The sequence below is a fragment of the Psammomys obesus genome, unplaced genomic scaffold (genome assembly GCF_907164565.1).
Source record: "Psammomys obesus unplaced genomic scaffold, mPsaObe1.curated_primary_1811, whole genome shotgun sequence".
Lineage (NCBI taxonomy): Eukaryota > Metazoa > Chordata > Mammalia > Rodentia > Muridae > Psammomys > Psammomys obesus.
This window is the reverse complement of record NW_026596134.1, coordinates 12,664,380-12,681,805: the sequence shown is the minus strand read 5'-3', so window position 1 is coordinate 12,681,805 and position 17,426 is coordinate 12,664,380. Positions and strand designations below refer to the sequence as shown.

At 43.6% G+C, this 17,426-nt stretch overlaps 1 protein-coding gene across 3 annotated transcripts in view; it reads right to left on the bottom strand.

Annotated features, from left to right (window-relative positions):
• Positions 1 to 17,426, bottom strand: part of Ptpn21 (protein tyrosine phosphatase non-receptor type 21) — a 59,626-nt gene that overhangs the window by 16,782 nt on the left and 25,418 nt on the right. For all 3 annotated transcript variants that reach the window (XM_055593058.1, XM_055593057.1, XM_055593059.1), the window contains exons 4-11: positions 13,795 to 13,892; positions 12,419 to 12,486; positions 11,665 to 11,735; positions 9,215 to 9,302; positions 8,476 to 8,564; positions 4,162 to 4,249; positions 3,408 to 3,487; positions 30 to 90 (exon numbers count right to left, since the gene is read on the bottom strand). In XM_055593058.1, the coding sequence (XP_055449033.1) occupies positions 30 to 90; positions 3,408 to 3,487; positions 4,162 to 4,249; positions 8,476 to 8,564; positions 9,215 to 9,302; positions 11,665 to 11,735; positions 12,419 to 12,486; positions 13,795 to 13,892 (643 nt within the window). The remainder of the gene's footprint in view (positions 1 to 29; positions 91 to 3,407; positions 3,488 to 4,161; positions 4,250 to 8,475; positions 8,565 to 9,214; positions 9,303 to 11,664; positions 11,736 to 12,418; positions 12,487 to 13,794; positions 13,893 to 17,426) is intronic.

The window sequence follows — 17,426 nt, the reverse complement described above, 5'->3', positions numbered from 1 at the left end:
AGAAGAGGTGGTCACGTTCCTTCTCTTACCAGAGACATCCTGGAAGATGAGCCCCTCCTGACTGAGTTCAACGTGGCAGTCTGAGTTTGCCTGTGGGAGAAGACAACAATAAACATGGTTTAGGAAGGAAGCCCTGTGGTAACTCCAGCACGAGAGAAGCTCAGTGTGCTGGAGTTCGAGGCCAGTCTGGATGGTATCTGAACTACAGGCTGGTTAGGATACAGACAGAGTGACAAACCATCCTAAAACAACAATAACAAAAAGATCTACACAGGTATGTTATATAGAAAATGACAAAAGGACAAACATGCCATAAATTCCAGAGAAGAGATTCACTGCTTCCTTATGTCAGACTTCACAGACTTCCCAGAACAAAACAAACACACACTTCTCTATTTGGAGACACACACACAAAGACAGACAGATACACACACACTTTCTTTACATTCGTGAGGTGAACACGGCATGACCATATGCATTAGATTCTTGCTAATATTGATAATGCCCACAATTTTGTCAAGAACGTTTTGCTTTACCATCTACTCCTGGCTCAAGAGCTTGTGTGATACATAACTGATTACTAACACACTCTGTGACAATGGTTAGTGGTCTACAGACCATATAAATTCATTGACTCAGAAAATGTGCCAGAAACAAGTCTCTTTTCTTTTAAACTAGCATTATTCTTAGAACTCTGATAATGGCATCTGTATTACACTCTGAATGTTAGCTTATTTTTACAAGACCTTTAAAATTAAAAGAAAACTCTTAGACATGAGGATCTGAACATCAGGTGATTCCTACACACTTTCTTTAAGCAACTTCCTTTCCCACGCCTGGGAAATATTCAGATTTCTGGAGAATAATGTACATCTTTTTTTCTTTTTCCTTTTATTTTCCTTGAAGTGAACGGTATTGTACAGCTGTGTCTATTTTCTAAAAGACACTTTTATCTTTCCAATGTCATGTCAAGTATTCAAGCCTGTAGGGTGTATGTGGATCTTCTCTAGAATGCCCCTTACATATACAGAAGACACCGATTTCTGTTACTTTGAAGCTTACTTTGCCTCTGGGGACCAGCCATGGTCAGGCCTAGGTTTAAAGAAGACTGTGTTCAGTCAATCACTGGCTGGCCATCAATGTACTGAGCTTTTAAGAACACCAAAGCCAGGTGTGGTAGTGCATACCTGTAATCCCAGCACTTAGGAGGCAGAGGCAGCCAGAATTCAAGGTCAACCTGGTCTTTAGGACAGCCAGAGCCACAGAGACCCTGTCTCAAAACAGTACTCCCCAACACCCTCAAAAAACAAACAAACAAACAAAAAAAAAAAAAAAAAACCAGCTTAAACAAACAGGTAGGAAAAAGAGCTGCTGATGAACTTATTAAAACACCTAACAATATCTGCACATCTGGCCAGCTGGGCAAGAACACATGTCTTCAGTGTGTACAGAGTCCAAGAATTGCAGGGCTCAGGAGCAGAGGCAGCCATTCTTACCCACTGGCATCTTGCTGGCAGCATCCAGTGGAAAGGGAAAAGCAGAAGCCATTTCTGTTGAAAACAACAGAGCCGAACTGGAGAGATGGCTCGCAGTTAAGAGTACTCGCTGCCCTTCTAGAGGTCCTGAGTTCAATTCCCAGCAACCACATGGTGGCTCACAATCATCTGCAATGGAATCTGACTCCCTCTTCTGGTAGGTCTGATGTAGGCAACCTTTCTAACAGTCTGCCTGTTTTTCTCATTGTTCTCAGTACAGTTCAAGGAGAGGCTAGCCAACAACAGGAAACAACTGTTGGCTCTGCTTCCCGAACTCTTGGGATGCTTTCTGTGCTAGGCACTGAGAAGTGAGGCAGCTAAAACTCCTTAGACTGACTGTTAGAATGTGTACACTGCAGAAGATAACAAGTGGCTCTTAGGTTAAGCGAAATGCATGATATTGCCTGGTGAAACTGTGCTAAGACTGCATGTGGTTATCTCAATCTGAACAACACCATCAGGCAGGTCCAGTTATTATCACGGTTACAAGTGAGGAAAGTGAGACTTAGATTAGGTAGATCACACCTGGTCACGTGGCAAACAAGTGGCAGAACCAGCATCTGAACAGGCAGGTCTGCTGGATGCCTGACTGGAGGCCCAGACAATCATTTTATTTTGACTATGTCCCTAATCCCAACTAAGTCATAAGTTCCAAGGAGGAGAGGACACACTCTTCTGTGTGTGCCCCTTTTTCTCATTGTTCTTCTGAGTGTTGTTCACAGAGCACATGCCTGAACATATGCAGCCCTCAAATGTGTGTTGAACACGTGAATGGCACAGTGAGGAGGGACAGAAGCCAATGTTCATTGATGTTCAATACACATTTCCTAGGCAGGTGAGCTGCTTCAGAGGATAAAAGCACGTGTGTGTAAGCCTAACAACCTGAGTTCGATTCCTGGATCCTTCAAGGTGGCAAGAGAGAACCAACTTCCAAATGCATTCAAATACACCCCCCCCACACACACACACACACAATATTAATCTATTAACTTAAAACTGTAAAAGTTGTCTTGCTTGCTCTGTGAGCTGCTTCTTTTCAGTGGACCATTGGTTTATTCACAGCTAGCAAAGGGCAAGTGCTGATCATGTGTTAGATGGTAGAAATACCTCAGGATATTGTCTCAGTGACTTTCCTTAACAAAGTGTTTGTTCCTTAACAAAGTGATGAAAAACAAAAGCCCCCTCCCCATTTTAGGGTGGGCCAGAGGTGTATGTCCAGGCTGCTCCAAGGTCACTGACATGGCTCTGGATCCCTGCCCCAGCTTGCCACTGTGGGCAAAGCAGAGATTGAGCCGGACACAGGAAATACTGAGGTGAGGGACTGGATTCACCGTAGTTCATCTTCATCTACCCAAGCACCTGCATAGAAAAGGAATCTGCCTTGCTCCAACTCTAGCAGAGCTCCCTGTCCTCAAGCCTGAGAAGGCGGGAGACCCACCCCACCGTGGGGGCCTGTGGTGATCCCTATTCTCTCCTACTCTTTTCCACTCTGCTCCTTCCAGGGACTGATGGACTCTGAGTCCTCTTCACTCCTCTGAGGCCCGGAAACCAGAAGGGAAGGAGGATGCCACATCTTTTCCCAGTCACAATGGAAATGTGAGAAAAGGAAGAAAAAAAATCACTTTCCAAAACAACAACAACAACAAAAAAACCCTTCAAGGATCATAATGGTGAAAGGTGCTTGTGCCAGGTTCAACAGTTAAATTCTATGCCTAGAACCCATACGGTGGACAGAATGACTCCCCAAGTTGTCTTCTGGCTTTTACATGCGGTCCCCTGACACACATGCAAACAGAGAAGGAAATCAATGCAATTTAATTTTTTTTCATTTCCGAATGACTTCCTACAGTTTCCACGGCAGGAGATACTCACAGGGTACACTGGTTTAGTCTGTAAAATTTGTGCCGTGCCACACACAGCCTCCACACGTACTTTGCTGTTTCCATGTCCTCCTGGCAAATGAAAAGATACACAGAGTAGCAGAGAGGCACACACAGAAGAAAACACCTCTAACGCAGAGCTACCCAAGAACAAGACGTAGTCGGTGACAAGTCACGCCTCCAGCACTCTCCACCCACCCTCTCACGTCCCAACCCTGCAAGAAGCTTCTGAATACCGTGAGGATGTAATTGGGAAAGCAAATAGATCTGTTCCGACAGTGTAGGTGAATAGTTTCTAAGTGATTCGGAATTCTAAAACACATTTAGCTTGAAAAGGTCACGTCTTTATCGAATATCAGCTTTTATTCCTGAGAAGCAACACTCGGAAGACTTTCCAAACAAAACATTTGCTTCTGTGTCTTAATATAACCTCTGTGCAGGCAGCAAGCACAAGTAAGCAGCACTGCCCGGCTTTCTCCTCCACGTCATCTCTTTACACTTAATTGAGAAGGCACTTGGATAGAAGAACACGGATACAAAGACTCATGTGCTCAACAGTATTTAGCAAGCGACCACCTTCTGCCAAGTGCCGTTTTGGAACACTTAAAATATAAATTTATATTGCATAGACTTGTGAAAGCACTACGTTACTGCCACACTTCCCACCCCCACACAAAAGAGAACTCAGAGGCACTAAGTCTCGAGCCTTTGTGAGAGTCATCCCGTGATTCCCAGTGCACACTCACAGTTTGAAACTGGATGGTCTCCTCTTTATTTGCCAGCTCTAAGGCAAAAAAGGACCTGTTGTGTGACATGTTAGCAATGTCGTGCCACCTACGGAGCAACAGAGAATACTGAGTGCATGTATCACATTCGAAGATGCAGCGCATCATCTTTCCTTAAGCTTGGTACATGAGTTAATAGTTTGTTTATTTATTTATTTATAAACACACACACACAAATATATACACGTGTATATATTAGTTTATAGCCAAGTTGATACACTTGTTCCACTTCTGTGGGAGCTGAGTAATCTCAGCTTCCAGCCCTGGCCACCTTCCATCCTGCCTCCTGCCACACCTCCCCCGCTCCCATTATGAACTCTGACCCTCTGGAGCTGGAAGCCAAAATAAACATCCCTAAGTTGCTTTTGGTGGTAGAACTTTATCGCAGCAACGAGAGAGTAACTAATACACCTAACTTGCTTGATTGGCTTAACACTCAAAGATCTTTATGGTAGCTTGTTGCTCATGCCTCAACTACTTATTGAACAAACATTTTAAAGGGCATCCACTATCACAACGATAAATGTACCAGGCCTAGTGATACCAAAATCAGTCTGGTGACGGTCCCTGAAGGGGCACTTGGGAGGGTGGGTGAGCACCAGACAGCACAAAAGCAAACATACTGGTGAGCAGTGAAGGCAAACAGGCTAAAGGAAGGAAAGGGGGAGCGACAGAGGTGCACTCTGAAAAGCCACGCGTGAAGAGAGAGCTAAGTGCTCAGAAATCAAGAGGTGAATTATTCCCGAGTCTCCTAACTTTAGCATCTTCAGCTTTTAGAGACTGGGTTTGGTTTTTATTTCCTAGCTGTGTGATGTTATCAGAAGGAAACTGACTCTGGAAGATGTTTCACAGCGCCGGGCCTCAGTCTTCACAACTACTGGGTATTGGAAGTGTGACTAATTCAGGAGATTCGTAAGCTTTGAAATAGTTGGAAAACAGGAAACAACCTAGGAACCTGCCACAGAGGGCATCTGAAAGCCTCTGCCCTGCAGACTATCAAAACAGATGCTGAGCCTGATGTCCAACTGGCGGGCAGAGTGAATGGAATTTTGTGTAAGAAATGGGAAATAGCAAGAACTGGAGAGGACAGGAACTCCACAAGAAGAGCAACAGAACAAGAAAATTTGAACACAGGGAACTTCCCAAAGACTCATACTCCAACCAAGGACTATTCATGGAGATAACCTAGAACCCCTGCACAGATGCAGCCCATGGCAGTTTAGTGTCCAAGTGGCTTACATAGTGATGGGAAGAGGGACTGCCTCTGACATAAACTGATTGGCCTGCTCTTTGATCACCTCCCCCTGAGGGAGGAGCAGCCTTACCAGGCCACAGAAGAAGACAATCCAGCCATTCCTGATGTGATCTGATAGACTAAGATCAGAAGGAAGGAGAGGAGGACCTCCCCTATCAGTGGATGTGGGGAGAAGCATGCATGAAGAAAGGGGAGGTAGGGTGGGGTCAGGAGGGGAGGAGGGAGGGGCTTATGGGGGGATATAATAATAAAAAAAAGAAAAAAAAAGAATTACAAAAAAATAAAATAAAATAAAATAAAATAAAGAGTTCAGGAAAGAAAAAAAAAATAGTTGGAATCAGTGGTTCTGCAGCCCTAATGCGAAATCCAAAGCTCCTGAGCATGAAGCACTTCGAGGGTGGACTCTTGCCCCTCGCCTGCCAGTGTGGGGATGCAAACCCAGGGCCTTGCAAACCTGAGGCAAGTGCTTTACCTCTGAGCTCTATCCTTGGTCCCCCACATCTCTGATTGGGGATTTTTTGACTCGGGGTGTTCGGCTTGTGTTGTATTTATTTAGTTAAAAATTGTTAGATCAAAGTTAATTTACTGACTTAACGCTCAGTTGTTAAAGCTAAAGACTTATTTGCATCAGTTTAAATGAGGCAGATCTGAAAATTCCTATGCAGTGAAGAAAGCAACTGACTGAGTTCCCAAGGCTTCTCTATGGCCTCTGGGTACAAGTCCAGTTGTGAGTGAGCCCTGATACAGTCCCCTCTCCCTGTGGCCCCAGCTCAGCATGTCGGGAAGACTCGCTATAACCAGGCTGGGGACAAGAGCCCAGTTGCCACAGGCGGCAGCCCCGCACAGGCAGTGCAATGTGGGAATGGGGCTCTGTTCCCACAGCCATGTCTACTCTCTGTAGCTACTGTCACTCTGGGTAATTCAGGACCCAAAGGCAGCAGAGCAAAGCTAGAGAAGGAAGAGATGTCATCTTAGTGAAAAAGTCTTTAATGGGGAAGACCAGTTCTCAAAAGTAAAGTGAAACATAGAAGGAAGGAGCTATGGGGGGCGGGCAATGGAATACAGTGCTTAAGAGCCCCGGCTTAAGTAGAGAATCCAAGTTCTTGTCTACCTGTACCTGTCAGTGGGGCAGCCTGGGACAAATCCCTTAGTTTTTCTAATCCTCCACTATCTTGTGTGAAAAGTGGTGGTAATACCTGCCACCCTGAGTTATATGAAGATGAAGATTACATGAGTAAATGCAGAGAAAGCAGTCAACACAGTATCTGGCTCCTGATAAATTACACTCAATGAATAGTAGACACAAAGGAACCAACAACAGACAGAAGTGATAGGATTTGCCTCACTGCTTGATGAAAACAATATAAACCTTCTGTTTTGTTTAAATCGATAAAAAAAAAGAGAGCAAAAGAGCAAATATTTATAAAAATCATAAAAAATTTTCTATGACTATAGATTTTAAGGAATTATATATAAGAAATTTTATACATATATATGGAATTATACATAAAACATGACCTAATTTATGACATTTAAGATATAAATGGGAGAGATGAAATTTGTGCTGGTCAGAAAACTTCTTCCCTGCTGGCTAGCTTTCATGGTACCTGAAGGTGATATGCAGGATGCTGAGAGGGAAATCATCAACAGTCTTACCCAGCTAGGAATGCTGCAGCTGCAATGACAGGCACGGCAAGATACTGTTACAGGTGCGGTAGTAGCACAAATGTCATAGGTAGTGGCACAACCGCTTTCTGGCTGAATTTAAAGCTAATCTGTGGGGACAGCCTCATGCCTTGTTCTATAATAAATCTGACAAGGACCTATGTTTGGGGGAACCCACTGGCCCCGGGGAGAACCTACAATTTTGTTAAATGGTCATAGTGTCAAACTGCCCTCCAAATTGGTTATCTCCACACCTATCAATTAGTGCGGCCCTCAGACCTCCATACAGATGTTTCTGTCTGCTATGGATGGTCGGTATTTAACACAGAAACTCAGACTGCTCAAAGGGCAGAGAGTAAATGTCTGTGGAGTAGTCAACCACAAATAAAATATCTATATCACACACATACACCAAGGCTCGGGGAGCATCACGGAAGAAGAGGAAGACAGATTATAAAAGCAAAGGCCATGGAAGAATGGAGTGGAACAGTGTCTAGACACTAGAGGAATGCTGACATTTGTGAATGCATAGCAGCTGTGGTTGCCTGTACAAGATCAGACCCGTCCCCACCCCTAGCTAAGGAGCTATTGACAGTTGCCAGCTTTTTGGGGAAGAACATGCAGTTTCCTTTAAGGGTATGGCCTCATACCCATGAGTATATAGACTCCATGGGTTTATATTATGTACATGGATACCAAATAGGAGATTACATTCAAGAGAAGTTAGAGGGAGAAATGGAATGAGCATGGCCCAAAAACATTGTATAAAGACATAAAAATCTCAAAGAATTAGTAAAACATTGTATGTGCAAACACTGGAACACAGAACCCTACAAAGTGAGCTTAAGCCACCTGTGGGTTCACTTCTCAGAACCTGCACTATCAGCACACCCTTGCCCATCATTGTACCTCCCCGCTACATACACTCCAAGATTCCTGCAAATGAACAACATCGGTTTTTTATAACTGGAGGGAAAACAACTTTACAAAAACTGAAGTTTGCCAAGATGTTGGCATTTTCTTAACTTTGTTATAGAACTATATTCAAAAGAAAGCCTAGATTTTCCACAGTGAATAAATAGTCTGAGAAACCAGAGCTCAAGTGAAAATATCCCCATCAAAACAAAGAATGGCTTCTCTGTGCTAACAGGTTACAATTTATAAGCATTTACAAGCAGGCTGTCACTACAAGCACTTTTTTCCTGCATATTTGGTTTTGAAGATAATAGCATGTTAACGAAGCACCATACTTGGCTGGCTTTAACTCTAGAAGGAATATCTTCATCTTCCAACTTGCACTGAGGAAAGACATGTCAACATGAACAACTGTAAGTATTTAAAACACAGAAAAATACCTGAATACCACAGGAGGCCTTCCATTCTTGTGTTTCACAAAGATGCCATCAAGACAAGCACCAATGGATATGTCACTCCCTTGGCTATCCTAAAAGGAGAGAAGAAAGGAAGAAATTCCTGGGGAATGGTGCCTAAGGACGAATGTATCCACTTCCCTAAACCTGTTTCCCTCATAAATATTGTCCAGAAGACCTACAGGGTCAGAAAGACTTATTATCTTGCTAATAAGCATGGAGCTAGAAGGAGTGTGGACTCTTTTAAAAATATTTTTGTTAATACATTTACTTGTTTATTTTGTGTCTGGTACACACATGCCACGGTGCACAGGTAGAGGTTGGAGGACAACCTGTGTTTTCTCCTTCTACCATGTGAACGCCAGCATCAAGCTCAGGTCTACAGGCTTGGTGGCGAGTGCCTGAACCCTCACAGCCACGTTTAGGCTCTTAAGAACTCTATTTCCTGATCCTACCAAAACGCAGACTACAATATAGGACTGCATTTAGTTACAAACTTCTGGTCACACAGACCTCAGCCATGCTATTTTCTCAAATCGCAAACAACCCCACCCCCGGTTTGTTTGTTTGTTTGTTTGTTTCTTCTTCAACAAAATCTCACCCTGTTTCCTATTCTGTTTTCAAATGATTCATTCACCTACCTCAGCAACCAGAGTAGCTGCAACCACAGGTACGCACAGCCTTGCCCAGCTTGCTAAGCTTGACTGGGGCTGGTCATACTCACCTTGGCAGGGTAGCTCTCTTCTCCATAGCCATCCATTCTCTCTACTTCCTGCATGTACAGCATTTCGGCTTCGGGAGCTGTGAGCCCTCTGCAATCCAAAAGATATTCATGAGATGGCTCCCGAATCTAAACTTTTAAAATGCTTTTCTTAAAAGCTGTGCATCCGTTGAAATAGGACATTATGAATATTTCACACTTCTAAGCATCTGTAATTGGCTATATTGATCTCTAATATTTATCAAAAACTATGAAGCACTGTGCTAACTGCAGAAAGCAAGTATATCTAACCTTATGCTTCAGGCAGGTAAAAGGACAGACAATCAATAAAGCAGCAAGATATCTTCGTGGCAAATTCAAGAGTTTTTATTTAAATAAGAAGGTAGTTGCTTAATTATCCTAAAGTATCAGGAAATACTGAGAATTTGGTTTAGAAACCAAATGATGGGGCTGGAGAGATGGACACATGGTCAAGAGCAGTGGCTGCTCTTCCAGAGAACCCGGGTTCTATTCCCAGCACTCACACGGCAGCTCACAATCATCTGTAACTCCAGTTCCAGATCTGATGCCGTCTCCTGACCTCCACAGGCACACATGTGGTACACTTACATACAGGCAGGCAAAACACTCATATATATCAAATAAGATGAACACATCTTTTTAAAAAAATGTTTTTAAAGACTAAATGACAAATGTAAGAAACAAGGGCAGGAAGAGGCTACGTGCAGATCCCCATTAGTTCAGGTGACTGGAGAGAGGTGAGGAAGGAAGGACACTTCGACGCGTCGACCAACCTCTCCAGCCTCATCGGCTGCCCCTCTCCCATGTGCCCGAGGCACCTCAGGCTGTGCCCACCGCAGGCTCTCTGCACTGCTCTGAATACTGACTGCCTCACACTTCTGAACCTTTGTGCACATAGGCCCTGCTCATCATGTACCTGTCCATCCCTACTTGGACAAGGCAATCACTAGTTTCCTCAGGGCTCAGGACCCGACCACTCCTCCTGTCAGGTTCTCTGGGCGTCCCCAGTACTCAGTCCTGGCCAGTGCAGCGCTAACACATTCTCTCTACACCTGCCCCACTGCGCACGGTATTCTGTTACTAACTGCTATTGCGGTGGGTTGTGCTGACTATCCTAAGATTGTTGGGAACACATTCTTGGAAGGCAGAAAAGTGTTCTATTTATCTTTAAAGTAAACTGTCCAGCCTTCTGTCTCATAAGGATAGAAAGTACTTATGGGTTCCTCAGTCCTATTATATAAGTGACAGTAAAAATGGATGAAATGATAAAAATCAGAGTAATGTGTGCCTCAGGGCTCAAGTGCACTAGGGAAAAAATGGTTCGTGTAGACATGGAGGTGGAAGGGTAGGATTAGCAATTTTTGGAGAGTGAGAAAATCCCCTGAGCTTCTGGGAAGGAGTGCAGAAGGAGATGAGAGTGTTGCTTTTGGAAGGTTACTCTTTTGCGACCAACGGGCGCAGAAAGAGACTACGGCCAAAGACTGAAAGTTAAAACCAGGCATAGCTATTTTCAAGTCACTTCTACCATATGTCAGAGACCTAAGCCATTCTGAGCTTAGTTTCCTTCGTCTCTAAGATGAAGGCAATAACCTCCTTAAAGAACACTGGAGCTATCAGAGCACAGTGATATAGAAAGCATCAGGCTTAGAGTAAAAGCTATCATCTTAGGAGATCCGCCATCAAGAAAGTCAGCTTGGACCAGCAAGGTGGGTACATGCAAGGATAGTCAGGGCGACAGATACGAGGACTCTTATCACAGCTCGCCAGAGGACAGAAATTCCGCTTCCAAAAGCATACAGAGGAGCAAAGGCCGCAGGGATGCATGCTGTAACCCCAGCACAGGGGGGGTCAAAGGTGGCAGGATAGAGAGCTTGAGGCCAGCCGGGTTCTCAGTAGTCTCAAGGGCAGACGATATACGTAGCTCAGCGGTAAAGTATCTGCCTACTGTGTACAAGCCCCTGAGTTCAAACTTTGACACCATTTTAAAAAAGATGGAAGGAAGTAAAGGAAGGAAGGAAGGAAGGAAGGAAGGGAGGGAGGGAGGGAGGGAGGGAGGGAGGGAGGGAGGGAGGAAGGGAGGAAGGGAGGAAGGAAGGGAGGAAGGAAGGGCACCCGGAGGACTGAACTGTAGAAGACAAACTCCGTTAATCACGTACTATTTTACACAGGTTTAGTTACTATCTCACTTTGAACCCATGAGGTGACGACCTGGCCCCTTCAGTCCTGGACGCTTTCAATATCCTCTGCTTCATCGGTAAAGCAGACAGTAATTGAAATGACAGGGGGTCGTACTCACAACAGTACTTGGCACACAGTGACTGTTAAACAGCAAAACGTAAAACGGCAAGCAAGCTGCAGTAAAGTTCCCAACTTAACACACAAAGCGTATTTCAAATTCAAGCAGCCATCAGTTGCGTGTCTTTTCTGTGTACCTGTATTTCTGATGCAGCAAAGCCACTTTTTTGGTTGCTTCTTCCAGCACTTTTTCATCCTGTAGCCACCCCTGAAGGAAACACACAGCAGTGAGTACACACACACACACACTCTCTCTCTCTCTCTCTCTCTCTCTCTCTCTCTCTCTTAGAAGGAACCGCTGCTACTGGCCTTGACTTTCTCACTACAGACAAAAGTCTGACCAGTACTAACACTGGGGAGCCTTTGTACAGCCATGATGCATCTAATGAAGCAAGTGGCCTCTGCTCAGGGCCAAAAGAGTGGCCCTGCCTTCTCGGCTCCAACCAGGGAAAGCTTCGGCTGAGTTTTAAGGTTGGTAACATCCACAGCCCAGTTCCGAGCCCAGTTGTAACCCCCTCAGAACACCCTCCTCAGCTGTTACACTGAGATGTTCACACCGATTTCCTCAACGGTAACTTTAGAAAGTGGAAGGCAGGCTTTTAACACTGACAAGTCAGGTTCAACCCAACATTATGCAATTCTCCAAAACCAAATCCCTCTTAGACTCAAAACCAAAGGTAAAAGAACATCTTTGTGCCCCACAGAAGCCAACACCCTTCCGTTCTGTAAATTTACACAGACCAAGACTGGCACATGGGATGCTTACAAGCGGGAACTGACTTTGCAATGCTCGTCCCGCTTAGAAAGTCTGTCATGTGGGACAATCAGGGATTACCAAGAGTATAGGAATTAACTATGTATAAAAAGGCCCAATGCCAAAAGAAGTCTTACCACAGGGAACAAGGCAAATTTCTGAAGAAAGTCCTGGGATTCATACTGGTCAAAGTCACCAAAATCAGCTATACAAAATGATAAACATTAGCATGTTGATTCCGTTTAATTTTCACGACAACACATTTTCACAACAAAGTGAGTAATACAGATGGCATGCTTACGATTTGGAAGCCAAATCTGTCTGACAGACAACAGAATGAGCTTTTAGAGTCTCTTTTAAAAAAACAGTAGGTGAGTCTGTGCATCTTGGCTTGGAAAAATGTCTATGAAGTGAAGCAAGCCTGCCCTGAATGTGACACATGCTTCCGTGCACAGGCAAGTGCCAAGAAGAAAGCAAGATGGGGAAGGGAATGCATGTGTTCAGGCAGCATATAAGGGGGATGGTGCATAACTGTGTCAGAAGCTTAACTCAAGATCACAGGTGTCCTTGACGGCTAGTATCTGGAAAAATTTTATTATTTTTTTGCTTTTTCCTTTGTGTTTTGTTTGGAGTTGTGGTCCTACTATGTAGTCTTGACTGGCCTAGAACTAGCCATGTGGTACAGGCTGGCCTTGAACTCACAGAATCCTCTTTCTTGCCGGGATTAAAGGTGTATGCCACCATGCCCAGCTTAATTTTTCTTTTACTTAAAAGCCAGTTTCCATGGTTAAACACCAGTTACCACTTCAAATAATACAGGAGCAGAAATTCCCCTGCAGCATGATACACATACATGAGACCCGTGCAATGTTGAATTAAATAAAAAAAAAATTTATGAAACACAAAACCAGTTCTATTGTGAGTGAGGATGCTCTATAATCTAGAACAGTTATTTGGGAAACCAAAGACATGGAATGTACTTAAAATACAAGTGATTAAGCCAGGCTTGCAGGCACATGGCTTTAATCCCAGCACTCAGGGTGCAGAGGCACTTGGATCTCTGTGAGTTTGAGGTCAGCCTGGTCTACAAAGCGAGTGTAGGGCAGCCAGCCTACCCAGAAAAACCCTGTCTCAAAAAAACAAATAGACATAAGTGAATATAATTTCATCAACCTTCTTGATGAAAAGATCAAAATATTAGGATCAAGTAAGTCTTACAGTGAAATTAGCACTTGGCATGTTAAATTCTTTGATATCTGTACATATACATAGATGTTTGCTCCTTTGACATGTTACATAATTCATCTTTCAAAAATGTCTACAAATCTCACACTTTACTGAAGTAATCCAAATTGTCTTCCTACAAGAAAGGCCCCAGATAATAGCACAATATTCCACTAATACATAAATACTATAACAGTTCATATAGAAAATCAGTTACATTCAGAATCCTTTACTGTTTTTAACACACATCTTAATCTGATAGAATTATCACTTTGCATACATTGCTTACCTTGAACAGCTAAACCAGCTAGCTGAATGGCTTGTTCTAAGGTACAGGGAAGGTTTCCTTCCAAAATATCTTTCTTCAGCTGCAGGTAATATTGATACCTATTTTAAGGATGAGTTAATGAAACCAGTGTCAGTATAACCTCTGACCAACACTCAAAGCACTTTGCTATAGTTTAGTAGAGGAACATAAGCTGTCAAATGAAACTGTAGCCCTAGATGTTTTCAAAAATGCAAAGAATGCCCCTGACAGTATAAGCACACCATTCGATCTGTTTAATGAGTTTTTATTTCTCCCTTGCTTTAATTATTTCAAAGTTAAAATGAGGTGTCAGGGACATAGCTCTGGGGTAAATGTTTACTTAGCATGTGTGAGCCTAGCTTGATCTCCAGCAAGCCACACACCCGTCAGAAAAAACCAAAGTTAAAAGTCATTTATAGGGCAACACGCCATCTGTCTTGCACCCTCTAAAACAGCCCTGGCGATCTGTTATTTACAGTAAGGAAAATGTGCCAATTCTGGCCAATCTTGACTTTTAAACCTCTCATTGTAACTTGGTAATAAGGCCTTAGATAGCTATTTACATAAAAACTTCACTAGCTCTGTAAAACTTAAGGAAAATGATTCTTGATATTTCAGATAGGCGATCTTGAAGCTTTTAAAATGTAACCATAATGAGAATAACTTTTAAAAGACTTTACTATTCTGTAACACAGTTACTTCATCTGCGCCCCTCACCCCCATAGGGTGGAGTGGATCTAGGTTTAAATTCCAGCCCTCCAATTTAGGATTATGCATGACCTTGGGCAAGTCATAGTCTTGTAGATAAAATAAAGATATTCCTTCAGCGGGCTGTAAACATCCAAGTGACATGTGTAACACCATTAACAACACTAGACATGCGCTGGCACGCAAGCTGCAGCGAGGATTATCATCAGCAATGCACGTTCAGTTAGTCAGGAGCCTTTCATCGTATCATTTTTCCATCTGGATGAAGCCCCAGAGTAAAAACGTAATGCTTCCTTTTATTCACTGACTAGGTCAGCGCTAGGGCCTCTTACTGTTCGTTCTGCAGCATCACTCTAGACACTGGAGATAAGAGTTAAATTTGACCCAGTGACTGCCGTTGCAGTTTACGATGCCACCTGAGTCTCTCTAGGTCCCTGTCTTTGAGCAGTCCAAGTGTAGACCATATCTGAATTCCCCAGAATTCATACGCATTCTTATGTCAGCCCTCCACCTGGGCTTTAAGTCTCTGGCCTGACCGACACACCATCTACTGAAATAAAAAGAATTTGCACCCAGCTTTCCCCTTCTACCAGCTAGCAGGCACCACAGTGTCTGGCAATCAGCGACTAAAAATGCTGGCAATGCTGCGGTGCCAGAGGGGAAAACCTACAACTTTCTACACAGCTTTTGAATGCCCAAAGAGACAGCACTTGGGGAGGTGTATCTGGTGGGCATGCTCCACTGTCATTATGCTAGACTCTCTCCTTACATCAAACAAAAATCCTGAGGTCAGCATCCATGACATCTATGGACCAAACTAACTTGGGCCTCCATGTAATCTTCTCTCACCTTAGCTTTGAATAGGTCTTATTCTGAGAACCAATTCTTCTATATATGCTATAAATCGTTCAGTGATGGTTCACTATCCTTTACATGAGAATTTCCTTGTAAATGACATAGCAGGAAAATGCCACATTTACAAATACGTATGCTCCAGAATGGTGAGGCATTAAATCCACTAAATCATTAAAATTTATACAGACTATACTAATAGTGTTATAAGTAACGAAAAAATGGACTAGTGTAGTAACCAATGAGGTTACATACTATCAGTTCATGAATCCGTAAAAATTCAATCTATCGAGTCAGCATTCATTATTCTCAGATTTTCCTGACTTGTACAAACAAAAATCCCTGTAAGTTCCCATCACGTGGGTGAGAGTTTTCTGCTGCCTTATGACTACATTTTCCTAACAAGTCCTTGTGCTCTGAAGACGTGATCCTGATTTCTGTTCTCTGCCTTTTTTCTTAAAGTACTTTTGAATGTTTGGTTTTGTTTGTCTGTTTGTTTGGTTTGTTTTTTCTTTTTTGGGGGAGGTGTTGTTCCATTGGTGTACGGGGAACTGAACCCAAAGCTTCGCAAATGCTTGGCGAGGGCTTTGCCACTCAACTGCACCTCCAGCCCTGAGTGGGTGTTTACAAGATCTACCTGGGGCATAACTGGCAGGGAAAAAACTACTCCAACATATAGTTTTGACATATAAAAAATATACGAAGTCACGGTTACAGGTTAGGCCGCCTAAGTACCTATTCCCCTGCAAGTTTCTTTGCATGACGCACATCCACCTACACCTTCCCCTGTCATAGTGACCACTGTTCTGCTTCCTGACTCCACCGCTCTGAGAGCCACAGCCTGTGCAGAGAGATGTCTTACATTGGGAGGAAGCCCAGTAAGTGTGAAGAAGATGCTGGTGACAACATAATATAAGAGAAAGAAGCAGACTTTGTTTTGCAGAGCTGTCACACAAGCCTGGATGGCTGCCCTTGGGGCCTCATTTCAGAACTAGAAGTCTTCTTATTGATACCCAGAACCATACCTAATTCCTACTGAAAGAACTTCTCTACTAGGTCTTCAACACCTGATCAAGGAGCAGTCCTGTCGGCTGAACCCAACAACCCCCTGCTTTTCACCCACTCTATAGCTCACGCCTTTGTGAAGTAATGTCTGAGCTCTACTCCAACAACAGTTCCCTAACTGGTCTCCTGTCACTTCCAATTGAATTCATCAGTTTTCTCATCTCTAATTTATCAGCTAATGTGAGCAGTCTTTGTTAGACACAAGTTGAATCATTCTACTCCATTAAGATTTGAGAGCACCTTCCTCATTGTCCCGTGTCTTTATGACTGTGCACACCTGGCTTCTAAGCCTCTCCTCTCCAGGTATTAGCTGAGACTTTCTATGTTCCCTGCTGTCCACACGCTATTCCCCCTACTAGAAGATTCCTTCTAAGGCCTATCAAGAAGTCAGCTCTTTCCCTTTCGTAGTCACATTCTCCATGCCCCAGCCCTGGGAATCTGGAGCTTTAAATGAAATGTTTCTTACCGTAGGACATTGTGACTATATATGTACATGAACTGCCAGTTCCACCAGACTGTGAGCACCAACTCCAGGGTCAGGTTCAAACGACGGACCTAACAGCTCTTAGACCACAGAATATCTTCAGTAAATGTGTAAGTGAGTTAAGGGGCCAGCTCATATTTTTCCTCCTGGCTTCTACTTACTCTCTTCAATATTTCTCTTTCAGATCTGCTCCACAGTCCGTTTGTGCCTATCCCTACCAGCTGACCCTTGCCTCTTTGGTTTTCTAGTATCTTCCAGTAATTACCTGGCAGATTCAAACAGCATTCCACAAGCATGAGGCAGCAGCAGTTCCTACTATCTGCAGGGCACTATAGCTGTTGAATGGAAGGCCAAGCCAAAGAAAACATGGACTTAAGATGTAGAAAGAAGAGAAAGACAGGTACGCAAGTAGCCACAATAGGAAGCTGTGATACAAACCACCTTAACAGATCTACCAGCAAATCCTAAGGTAGCCTGGGGTAGACAGAGTGCACCCCAACCAGGG